The following is a 12,904-nucleotide window of genomic DNA, read 5'->3' as shown; positions in this document are numbered from 1 at the left end:
CACAATATACACAAGCCATTCCTGGTTTCTCTAAACCAGGAATTCCATTAACATCAATTACCATCATTGGTCTGGTTGAGTTAGCTTTTAAAAAGAAGAAAAAAACCAACACATACCAAATTGTATATTTTCATTTTAACAAGAAAAAAAAAAACCCTACCTGCTGTATGCTTCAAAGAAACTTTCCAGGAAACAAAGTTTGGCTTTGACACTGGGAAAGTTATATTTCAATTGTAAGTAAACCTAATCATGTGTTCTCTATGCTCCAATCTGTCAGAACTCACAGCTCACCAATCCAATGGAAAAGCCTACTTACGGTCATTACACTGGCTTCCAGAATATGAAGTCATGGAGCAATCACAGGTGAAGCCTTCCCATTGCTGATTACAGATGCCCTGATTCGCACAGGAATCTTCCTGGCAGGTAGTGCTCGGTCCTGGAGAACAGATGACAAGAAAAGGGTAAAACAAAGCTGATAAAGCTGAGAGAATCATTTTAGTCAGGCCGACAAAAGCTCTAATTCATCATTACCATTACTATCAGGATCCTCATGCAGAAGAGAAAAAAGCACTAACCAAAGACACTTCCATTCTTGGACATGCAAGAAACTCGGGTAAAAGGAGCACAAAGACAACTGTACACTCCACGACAAAACAGCAAACTAACACAGAGCAAGGAGGAAGAGTGAACAGCAACATATTCCCTCTTAGGCAGGCCCAACTCATATGTTCGGTGCTTGCTCAAAGAAATTTACTGTAAAATATGGTGTAATGCAAGGATAAGAAACACTGCCAGGTTGTCGTGCTTCCCTGGAAGTTTCATCCCCTTGTAGAAATGAAGGCTAAGAAACGGGCCCATGAACAATACTTCATCCTACCCAAAGAACCCCGATATGTGGATTCAAACTGAAGTTTTGAAGCCCCAGTTGGCTACAACTTTGCTTTCTAGTTTAAGAAAAAAAAAACAAAACAAAGACTATGACCAGTCCCATTACATAGGTTCCTCTGGAAACATGTCAAAGTCCTCAGAAGGGCATGACATTAGCCCATGACACTTCTCTATTCTGGACTGGTTTCCAAAGCCTTTGGGGAAAGCAGAGAAGGAAGCACCCACTACTAACAGAACAGCCTTTCATTGTTCTGTGATTTGGAGCTAACGGTTGCTATCCTACTCAGATATATCTTGCAAAGACACAACCCAAGCAACAGATAAAAAAAGTGATCTTCAGATCAGAGGGACTCTGAATGACAACTAGTATGTCATCCACAAAGAGGTAGCTGGATTGTGAAACACCTGAGAGCAGATGTGAAGCTGCAAGCCATAGATTATAAGAACATGAGTTTAGAAGTTACTTCCTGGGAAAGTATTTTATTTTCAGCATTCTAGACAAAGGTATGCTGCTCCTATTGTGCAGTACTTCAAATAAAACATACAACTATAGTTGACATACCTACTATTTTATATCTTGCACTTGTTGGAAGAGAAGAAGAAACAAAAGAAAGAGTAGATAATAGAGGATCAACCAGCTAGGCTGCCTGAGATCTTTGTTAACCACTTCCAGTCTAGGACAATAGCATAAGGATAAAGCAACAACTGTTCTACCTATCCCAGCATCTTCCGTCACAGTCTGTTAGCAAGAGCAATTCCATGAGGCTCATCCTACTCTTCATCACATCAGCACCACCATCTGTACTTTATAGATGAGATAGGACACACCAAAGTGGAGACAGCATTTTCAAATGTTTTAACCCAAAATGAAACCCCTCAACCTCCATCTGACACCACCCACAGTGATTTCACTGAATCCCATAGTTATACAGCATCTTTGATATTCAGACTGTGCATCTGGGCACTTCCACATTTATGAGCCTTTGTAGAACCCATCTATATATAACTGGAAGCCCCATGTCACGCCATGATCCTCCCAACAATTCAAAGACCAAGCCAGGAACAGACCCTTATAGCTTTGGTGCAGAGTTTCTGCTCTTCCAACCAGATCATCTCTCCCCACTGCAAGAACAGAATGGGTGAATTTCAATAGCTTTTTAACTATCTGTGTTTCTTTATATCTCTCCTGCAATGAGAAGGAACATGTGACTATCAATAGGCAGAGAGTTTAACTGAACATTAACAAAAACCTGAGTTTCTTCCATGATCTGTTATACTGTTAAAAGAACCAAAACCAAACACCCAAAACCTCTAGGTAGAACCATAAGTGCAGCTAACAAAAGCAGACAACAAAATCCCTGAAAGAAAATTCACCTATTGAAAAGGGGCAGCAGCAGCAAGAAAACTGTGTTACCATACTGAAAGAAAGTTGAGCAGCATTTTTCAACACTTTTCTCCTCCCCTCCGCCTCTTCTTCCCACCCACCTGACTCTCATTTGCAGCTGTATGAATCCCAGTGGTCTCACTTGCACAGTGTGAAGTTAACAGATCAATTCTAGGATTACAACAGTGCTGACAGACTTTACAGTGTGGGCTGGTAGGCACATGTACGTACACGCATCCCTCCTGCCTTTACACTTATAAAAGACATGCATATAAGTATATAGATACACACACATCAGGTTAGGGTCTGACACTTGCTTCAGACTTACTCTGGCCCAGCAAGAGAAGGGATGACATTTAACAATCTGAAATAGAATATTAGTTGTCATTTTGCCTAAAATATCTGAGTTATCTGAGGATAAGGAATAAAGAACTGATACCTCTCCTGTACCTTACTATTCCATTATCTAACCTCAAACCCTAAATATGAATGCCAATACTCCTAGAGGTATAAACAAGCAAGTTATACATATTAAAAAATAAAAACAGAAGGCAATTTTGACTCTATGCAAACTTGCTACAGCATCAACTGTAAACACCATTACATAGAAGCAAAGCAGAACTGCATTTTCAATGACAATGTTTCTCCTTCTCTTCCTACACTCTTCTGAGAATCCTTTAATCAGTAACTGGACTTGACAACAGGTATCATCTAATGGGGATATCCTTTGTCCAGGTGCCACAAGACAAGGGAGCAGTACTCTACTCCAGAAATAAGACTGCATAAGGCCTAGTACCTGTGGCTTGAGATGCTCGTAATGAGAGAGTCCAGAGAGCCAAAGGACTTCAATTCATGACGAGTATTGTGGTTTCTGAATTGTATTTTACAGAAACCAACTGTGAAGACGGAAACAGTACTTTCAAAGCAGCCAGAGAAAAAAAGAAAAAGAAAAAAAAAACACACAATGATAAGGAATTTTGAAAGCCTGACAACACCACAAGGAAGATCAAAGCCTGATCCGCCGTCTTTAGAGTCAGTTGTGACAGCACAGCATAGATGCTGGGTATTACGCTTTGCCTCACTCCTTAGTACTATGGTCCATTTGCATGGTAAAAGGATCTTTGTCTCTGAGAGTTCATCTACTCCTGCTGCTTACAGTCCTTGCCTGATGTCATAATCCTCCATCTGTGGCAACAGAATTTTGTTCAGAGCAACTAACAGGGATGTCACAGGGTATTAGGATTTTGGATTAGGGAGCAAAGCGACAGCGGCACAGGAAAGCTTATAAAACATGAAGATTGTGTTACCACGCACATGCCCTTTAGTGCTAACGAACAAGGAAAGAGAAGACAACAAACAATTTATATATACAGCAGTAGAATTTGTTCTAAAATACCAATGCTGTCAGGGTTCAGGTCTATTTTTAATCTCATTCCTTTGGCAACACTTACAGCAGTCAAAGTATTTAAAAGCAAAGTTTCAGAACTAGTCTTCACATAATAATCTGAGATACATCTGATAAATCACACTATACTTTTAATTAATAAAATATGCATGCTGACTTTCTCCTTAAATTTCCAACACCCTGACAACACTTGCTATTTCCATTGAGTGCATTTTTGTTCAAAGGCCTTGTTTTTGTTGTCTGTTTGTAGCTGGGCTTGGTGCATTGTCTTCTTCATGCCACATGCACAGTGGAAAGGGGAGTGAGTGGACAGTAGATATAGAATAAAAGTGGAGAAGTCCCCAGTGCAGAAAAGCATCCCTGCTAGCAGAAGCATGACTTGCTCTGTCTCCTCCTGTCCAGACTAAGCCTATCAACAAAAGGCGGCTCCTTAGGAACATGAGATGGCAAAGCAGAATGCTTCAACGATGTCCATTTGATCTGTATTTCTGCATCTCTAATTTTCACTGGAAGAGCTCAGTATCTGAGGACTTGCAGAATCTCAGATCTTGTTGGGTCTCCCTCCCTGGGAAGGAGTCCAGCATTATACTTTTCTTCCAAGTTACCTAGCTATATGTACAGTTTGTTTATCAGTTTTACCACTAAGTATTTGAAGAAAATCTCCTTAGAAGAGTACAGTAGCCTGATCTCTTATCCATATTCTGCTTGGAAAAATTACTTTGTCTCCCTCTTTCCTGCAATTTCAGCTGTATGGTAGGTTTCTCTTTGCCCTGAAACTAAAGAATTTGAATTCTACTGCTGCGCGTTGCTAAAATTGCCATGTTTCATCCCACAGGTGGGTGCGTTTCACTGGCAAGAAAAGTCATTCCTGCTGTGCCATTTGAAAGCTCTTTGCAGAGAAAGGAACTTTAGGAATAAAAGACAGTATTGTGTTTATCATTCTTCTGAGTTACATGAGAATCAGTTTCTTTATATGACAGCTGCAGGATTATAACACAACTGCCTCGTGCTTTGATCATGACTAGCAACAAGCATTAAGCTAAGCAAACCATTCTTGGTCTTGAACATAACACCTTCCTTCACAAATCAAAAATTCAGTCCTATTGAAAGGAATCTACCATTTGTGTTAACATTATTTTCTCAGTAAGATGAAGATCTGCAACAGGCAAGGTTCAACCACACCATGGGTCCATTTTCACTCTCCATCTCCCTAAATGCTCCCACCTTTTTTCCTTGTACCTTTGAGGACATTAGGAAGAGACAGGAAAGTAACACATGCAAGACATCTTTACTGTCTTTGCAGAATAAGGTGCTTCTTTTGTCCTATAGTTCCTAAATTGCAAATGCCATCAAGCACTGAAATATCTCTACCACCACCAGTCAGATGTTATGATGGACAATTTATACCTATGATAAATCTACAATCTACTTCTGTCAGCACTCCTCTTTCATAACCAGCAATAGTCTGCTTTTTTTTTTTTTTTTTTTTAATTCAGTGTGCAGGCCCAGTACAGCTCAGAGAGGCATCAGGTCTTGGAAACCATATGCACTAGGCAGAATATAAACCTGTTCCAGGACTCATTCTTAGTGCAGATTAAGAAAGAAATGAAGTTAATCCAGCTAAGTTTTCCAATTTTAGAATAATTTGGAAAAAATTATTTTCTCTGAGTAAAAAGTGAGCAAAATTGAGACTGACTCTCATGGAACCATCACTTCACTGGATGGACCATATCTCATATACTGTAACTGTCAAATACCAATGGTGGCATGTTGACACCTACTTTGCACAAACATAAGAAACGAAAGTATAGTTAAGGTTCAGTGTACAATTCAGAAAGTTAGATTCTGTATTTTTAGTCACAGGTGGTATAAAGCAGGAACATCACAGAGTAACTTTAACTTAGCAAACTAGAACCAAAAAACCAAATGGGGTTTTCAAGGACTGCAAGGCCAGCTCTTTGAGATCTCAGTTCCAGAGTTTGTTAAGAACTCATTATCCCTTTCATCGCCTAAATAAGGTTAGACATCTGGCAGGTTCCATATTTAAAGTTACTCATTGTCAGAAATAACTCAAAAGCCAGCATTCTGCAGTCCTCTGAAGATACAGCCGTTCATTCCAGTGCCTCAACAGAGCCCGAACTCTTCATTCACCCGCTGTCATTTATGATGCCAAGTCCTTCTGTTCCAAATACGTGGCTGGTCTAAAAATTTCAGGAACTGAGACTAGTTAAAAATAACAAATATGCAAGTCTCCCACAGAAAGCACATTTACCTCAAGGTGACAGGAGAAGGGCATCAGCAGCAATGGCAATCCACAGAGGATAGATCTACAAGGTGGTGGGGTTTTTTTCCCCCTTTCATGAAACCTGGCATATACCTATCTTCCTCCCTCTTGTCACCCTGCCACTCTCCATCTCTAAGCAACCTAAAAGGTCTTGAGCAAAGTGCTCATACGCATGCTCGTGAGGGAAGAACAAAAAACCCCAACCATACAACAAAAAGTCAACTGCATAAAAGGGAGTATGCCTGGACCTGAGATGCGACAAGGGACGGGGAGATGCAAATGAAGTAGAGGAAGTAAACAGTATTCAGACATTCAGACACAGAAACTAAAAGCAGAAAGGAAAAACTGAAAGGGCTGTATGTGAACAAGAAAAAGAGTCAGTTGGAAAAACACCCTTCCCCACTGCAAATCACAGCAGTACAAAAGTACCAGGCCTCGGCCTATTCTGAAATAACCAAACCTATTTAGCAAATGTTGGTTTCCTGAAAAGCCAATAATCCACATTATGTACTCAAGACAAACATTTCCCCTTAGGCTTCAATGTAATCAGGTGTCTCCATCTGAAGGGCAAATATTCCTATAGGGTTAAGAACTCTGTAACAATATGAGTTTGAGCTGGAATAATCTTCACAGCTGTGTCAAGCCTTTAGGTTCTGAGGACTCTGGAAAAATCAAAACAAACAGATCTGTTTGTTCCGGAATCTCTTCTTCATGCTGCATCTACTTCAGTGGACATCAAAAATCAAGCAGGAACTCCTGGGCATGAATTCTGAATTCTGATGAACACACAAGTGACTAGAGAGAACAACAGCAGCTGCGGCAAGAGAGACACGATACTTGCTGATGTCTAATGTAAGTCTCAAATTCCCTGCTGCAGTTTGAATGGATGGCACAGAACACCTTAATTCTAAAGCTATTTACACCCCAGTGTACTTCCAGGATGCTTTTTCTCCTCACATCGGTCCCAGCCCACATATCCTTCCTACTCTTTCAAATCTCATCCTTTACCACTTTCATTTACATAAACTTCAGAAATCCCATAGAGGCAGCACCTAATACTCTCTAAATCCCTAACCTCTGTAAGAGTACTTCAACTTTTTATAGCTAGAAATAGGCCAGAGATACCAACAAAATGTGGTTGCAGTCAGGTGCTCCACATGCATACCACACAATACATCATACTAATTTCTGCCTACCTCTAGGCTGTCAAATCTTTCAGATTCAGTGTTTCATATACAACCAATGGCTAAAATTATCTCAGGCTGTCAGTATCTTTATCTGTTGGGTAAGAGGATGTCTCCTAACGTGCTTCTGTCTATTAACAACTACTACAGTGATAAACTGTTTACCCATTAAAATTTCCTTGGATCCTTCAAATGTATTTTTATCCTTTTCTACTGAGCCATAGAATGCCAAACCCTACCTAAAACCACAGATGATATTCTGAAGCAAAGGTAATGGCTACCTGCTTACACCTGGAATATGGAACAGGAATATTTTAATTTGAAAGTTGCATCTATTGCATTAGATCAGGTCAGCAATGTCACCAGGTCTTCACAGCAAACACAGTGAATAGAAAAGGAGTTTATGAAGCACCTGATTAAAGCCACAAAAACTTAATTCCAGTGATATGTAAAACATTGGGAAGTCTTGTCACTATCTCAGAGTAAAACAGGAACACTCTACATGTTTTCTCCCACAACAAAACCTTAGACTAAACCTGTGGGTTAGACACAAAATTTCAAGGTGATTAAGCTGATACCATAAACAGATACCACCTGTGGCTTCAGGACTGTTAAACAGAGACACATTATTCAATGCCTCTGACTTCCCCTTATACCTGAGACCATTCTCTGCTTTTCCATTAAAAAGGAGGAGCGTTTTCTTAAAATTCCACAACTTTCAGGAACAAATTAATTTGTACTCTATATTGCAGTCTCTCTAGATGAGTTGGGAAGTATACTTTCACTACCATGTTTAAAGGGATAGACTTTCAACACCATGGAAAACATCTCTCTGGTTATACTAGTATCAAAGTTCTATAATTTCTAATAAGCAGGTTTCCTCACTTATGTCCCAGAGAAATAGGGTATTTGCACGCAATTGTACCATTAATCCTTCCTTCCTTATAAGTCTCCTAAGAATTAGCCTTCATCAAACTGGTTTTCTGTCAGCACTCTTTACCCCATCATCTCTAATTCAAGTGGCATGTTCTCAATTACTATCTGGCCTCTCCTCTTTGAGCCATCTTCCTTGGTTTCTCTTAATTTTTCCCCCCTTTTCTACTGAAGCTACTCTCAGTCTCTTTAATGGCTTTCACTTGAGTAGCTTTAGTATTTTAACACCATCCACATAGTCCTTAACCTTTTGGCAACCTCAAACATCACTGATTGATCCCTTTTTACTTAGCAGGCAATAGTAATAAAAGATGTCAGTAAGAATTTCATGTGAGGATCAACATCATGAAAGAGCCCTCTACTTTGTAAAAAAAAAAAAAAAAAAAAAAAAAAAAAATCAGAGACTATCCAGTAAAAGGTTCTAAAAAAGACTTATGAGGGGTACAAAAATTAGCAGATACAAAGGGATCAGGCATGACCATTAATATGTTTGATCAATTATGGCTTGTAATATGCCATCTAACAACTAAAGGAATTTGTACTTCATAGATTTTTTTTTTTTTTTTTAACTGAAATTCCAGAAAGTTATTTCTGCCTTCCCCCCCCCCCCCCCCCCCCCTTCAAAGTCCATGTTAAAAAACTAGCTTTTACCTCCTGGTCTCAACTCCTTAAGATCAGTACTGAAGAATCCAAGTCAGCTTTTTGTTTTGTAAAGCTCTGATGACCTTCTGTGTCTCTATACACAGCAGCTATTTGCCTGAACAATCATTAGGCATTTCAGGAAATCAACCTGTGCTCTTATGGATATTCAGAGATTGATACAGTCAAACCCCCAAGGTCAACAAAAACACCTCCGTTATTTGCCAATTTCTTCTTCAACCCAGCTATCCCCTCCAGAGGGGTTGGGGTTTGTCATTCTGTTCCCATCTCAGAGGTGTGACTGCATCCAGTAAAGGCACCAAATGTTACATAAAAGCATCTTTCAGTTCAAACCAGTAATGGGGAAGAACCACCTTCTCTACCTTGCAGGTCAGCTTTGGTCAACTCAACTTTGTTAGCAAAAAATAAAAAAACAAAACAAAAACAAACAAAAAAAGGCAAAAACAATAAACAACAGGTTAGTATAAAGGCAGATAAACCAGGGTCACATCACTTTAAATAAACAAAAGCGATTGGTATAACCATCACAGCCAACGTGCATAATCAATACATGCAGGAATGACAGCATAAGCAACAAGGACACAAAGGGACACAGCTACCTTAACCCAACCAAGCAACAGATAACAAAACCACATACAAAAAAGAGGAAATGCATTTCATTCAGACACACACACAAGGTCACAGAATTTACAGATAGTAGAAAGAGAAGGGGGGTGGGGGTGGGAATCACATTCTTAACACCCATCTCTCAGCATTTACTGATAATTTAAGAGAGATTTTGTCTCATTTGAGAAACACTTAGAATCCATTTAAGTAAAAAAAAAAAAAAAAAATCTATTTGACTTTCAGCATATTAATCAAGAATATTTTCATTTGTTTCTACATCCAGGCTCTGGATCTGAACTTAAATCTTCTGTCTCATAAAAGCACAGATTGCCCTGGCTTTTTGTCCAAAGTGGATTTATTGCCAGAAAACCATAGGGGACTGATAATTGTGGAAGACGACAACCTCTGTTTATCCCAAGAACTGAACTTGACACTGGATGTAAAGTGACAGTAAAACCTTGCCCCCTCACAAGCTGTTGCCTGCTTGTGGATTTCAACATATCCTTAAGAAAACTTGCATCAACAGGCAAAGAGACAGCTCAGGCTTTAGACCCACATAATCTTCATCGATCTCAGAGCAATCAACAGAAATGACAGTAGTACAAGCTCACTCTTTTACCTAGGTGGGAATGATCTTGTTATCTGTGGTCAAATCATAGTCCACATGGCAAAAGAGAATCATAAATCTACCAAGTCTGACTGACTGAAGATCCAAGTACACTTTCTGAAAATTGCAGAGCATAAAAAAGCAAAACAAAATAATACTACTGATGCTCTTCAATTTAGGCACAAGAATTTTTTTTTTTTTTTAAATGGAGTCCAGTTCACAAGGAAGCCACATAGGTTTTTGATGTGTTATACCTTGATTCTAAGTTTTCTCTTTCAGCATGGAAAAAGCAGAGTACAAATATGGGAATATAGGCAGCAGCTCCTGAACCCTTTGCCACTGAAGGTTACATATTTCTATTACACAGCACAATGGGAACAACAAAACAACCAAATCACTGAGCTCATTGTTCAAAAGATGGGTATTTAAGAAGTGCATACTCACCTTTATAACCTTCTGTTCTTAAAAAGTTCTAATATCACAGCTGATATTGAAGAGAGATTGGTATCTCTCCCTTTCTCCCATTGTCTCCTTTTACATTTACAACCCAGTAAATTAAAACTGGCATGTACAGATGCTGTTTCCTGTGGTTCCTATGAAGTTTAATATTTTGAATCTTTGCTATCATTTTACAGCCCACGAATGACTCAAGATGGCAATGACCTTCCCTTGAGCTAGTCAGATTTTTCTTCCCAATTCTGGAACTGCTCTACTACATAGATCCATAAAATTCCCAGAGTTCTTTAAACAAAATGCAAAAGAAAGTGGGGAAGGGTGGAAAGAGGAAGAGGATGCATTTCTCCATGCATCTTCTTCAACATGTATTCTAACAAAGTAATTTCTGTGTAACAAGCACTTTTCCTAACTCCCCTGCTCCTCATCTTCTTTGTAGCTGAGGTGGAGCAAAGCTTATATTTGTTCCATAAATCCAGTAGCACTGTGACAACGGAATACAAAAGCATAAAGAACAGGAGAGCTGTCAAACCATCATGGAATAAATTAATGCTCCTCTCCTCAACAGACAACCTTTGATTCTACAGAGAAAGTTAAGTATGACCAGATTTGAAGTTTTACTGCTGAGCAGATGAAGGGTGAAATCCTTTCTGACATTATCTTGCTGTGAGATTTTAAGCATGAGATTAGATTTTTTTCTTTTCCACATACTGCTTAGTATGCAAAATGTGTTTCTGATTATCCAGCCTGTATGCATGCTTTTCATGCACCAGTGAATTCCAAAGGTTAACTAAACTATTTCATGGAAAGTAGCACAAGATTATGATTTTCTGCAGAATCTGGAAGAAGATTAAATTAGGACCAAAAGGAAGTCCCAAAACATCTGGAACAGTGTCAGCCAGTTTAATAATAATCACTCTCCTTTGTGAGAAGTTATGTGTGGAACAGGTGAGAAAAGGTGAAGAGGAGAGGAAGAAGCCACATCTCTAAAGCACATAGAAAACTGCCTTGTAGAAGAAATACAATGTTCTTTAACCACTGCTGTTAGGTTTGTTTGGCTGGGGGCAGGATGGGGTGAACGTATTTAGAACGTGCAGCTGAATTTCAGATAGCTCTAGTGCCCATGGTAAGCAACATAAGGATGTCCAAATAAAGGAAAGGAAAACACAGGAGAACATATGGCAAATTAATAAAGAAGTGAAAAAACACCCCAAATGCAGGAAGTACTCATTAATATTTAGGGCAATGTCTTTAAACTCCACAAAAGGTTGGACATCTGCTTAATTTCTTCCAGGACCAGTGAGGAAAAAGCAGTGAGTCATCGAGTCTTGACTTTTGTGGGTAGAATAAACTGATCCATTCATCTAGTAGTAAGACCAGGAATGAAGCGCTCAGCAAAGAGAATTGATTTTAGAAGTCTGGAATCAAGGAGGAGCTGATCCAAAGTTTAAATTGGTTTACTTTCAAGGAGGGAAAGAAGGTCACCTGGAACAACTTCTTTGATCCTCCAATTCTTGCATACACACCACAGTGCAGACATCTTGTCTCGCAAGCTGTGTATGTCTGACATAGAAATGGAAATAGCCTCTATTACTCAAACTCAGGAGCTGTACAAAAATTTCCAACCACATCCCATAGGCTGTTGAGCTGGAGACTGGAGAGAACCAGGTCACGATAGAGGGCGTCTTTACCTCAGTTTCTAATGCTTTGCTCATCTCTAGGGGCCTCCACTCGCTACTTTAAAGTGCTCTGCAAGACATAGTTGAATTTCATAATGCAGCATAATGCAAAAGGAAGCTGACAATTCAGCTAACAAATGGGATAAAGAGGTTACTTAGCTGTGCTATCCTAAACAAATTCCACCATAGATAATGGAATTTAAAGAAATTATAGGAATAAAACTGATAGGCAATCAGAGATAAAGTAATTCTTGCCTGAGGTCTTGAGCTATCTTTTTTTTTTTTTTTTTAACACTACTATACACTATTAAACACCACTACTTTCAGTCTCAAGGATGCCTGCATTTCAGTTAATGACTCCTATATATGGCCTAAGAATGCTTTGGGATTCTCCAGGTCCTAAAGAAAAAAGCTCTCACATAAATATTATTTATATTGAAAGTGCTTCCTGCTCCTGCTCAAATAGGAGCACTGCCTTACCCATCACTGGAACACAGCTAATTGTATAATGCAGTAGGTTTGTGCTTTGGTGCACAGCAAGGCTGAATTATGCTTGAGCACATAAGAGGAACAATGTGGCCAAGGAAGTTCAATGGGTTGCTCAAACTGAATAAAAGGAAGTGGCAGTAGAACCAAGACAATAAAGAATATTACTTTCCTATTAAAACTTGCGAATCTTAATTGGTGGTATGGAATAGGGTACTGAAATACACAGAGATAACAAATGCAAACAAGCTGCAACGATGTCACCCATCTGTAGTGGTACTGGTCTGTCTTAGGTGAGACAGTGCTGTCTGCTGACCTACGTCTCACATTCTACT

The 12,904-nt window shown here is 39.3% G+C and overlaps 1 protein-coding gene across 18 annotated transcripts in view; it reads right to left on the bottom strand.

Moving 5' to 3' along the window:
- NRXN3 (neurexin 3) overlaps window positions 1-12,904 on the bottom strand; it is a 1,062,297-nt gene that overhangs the window by 566,687 nt on the left and 482,706 nt on the right. For all 18 annotated transcript variants that reach the window (XR_012995937.1, XR_012995938.1, XR_012995939.1 and 15 more), the window contains one exon: window positions 317-436. Coding sequence is in view for 15 of the 18 variants with exons in the window: in XM_076345216.1 (XP_076201331.1) it covers window positions 317-436 (120 nt within the window). In the remaining 3 variants the exon portion in view is untranslated. The remainder of the gene's footprint in view (window positions 1-316; window positions 437-12,904) is intronic.

This window comes from Aptenodytes patagonicus, chromosome 7 (genome assembly GCF_965638725.1).
Source record: "Aptenodytes patagonicus chromosome 7, bAptPat1.pri.cur, whole genome shotgun sequence".
NCBI classification, from domain to species: domain Eukaryota; kingdom Metazoa; phylum Chordata; class Aves; order Sphenisciformes; family Spheniscidae; genus Aptenodytes; species Aptenodytes patagonicus.
Note: the sequence above shows the minus strand (reverse complement) of the source record. Positions and strands in the feature narration are given on the sequence as shown.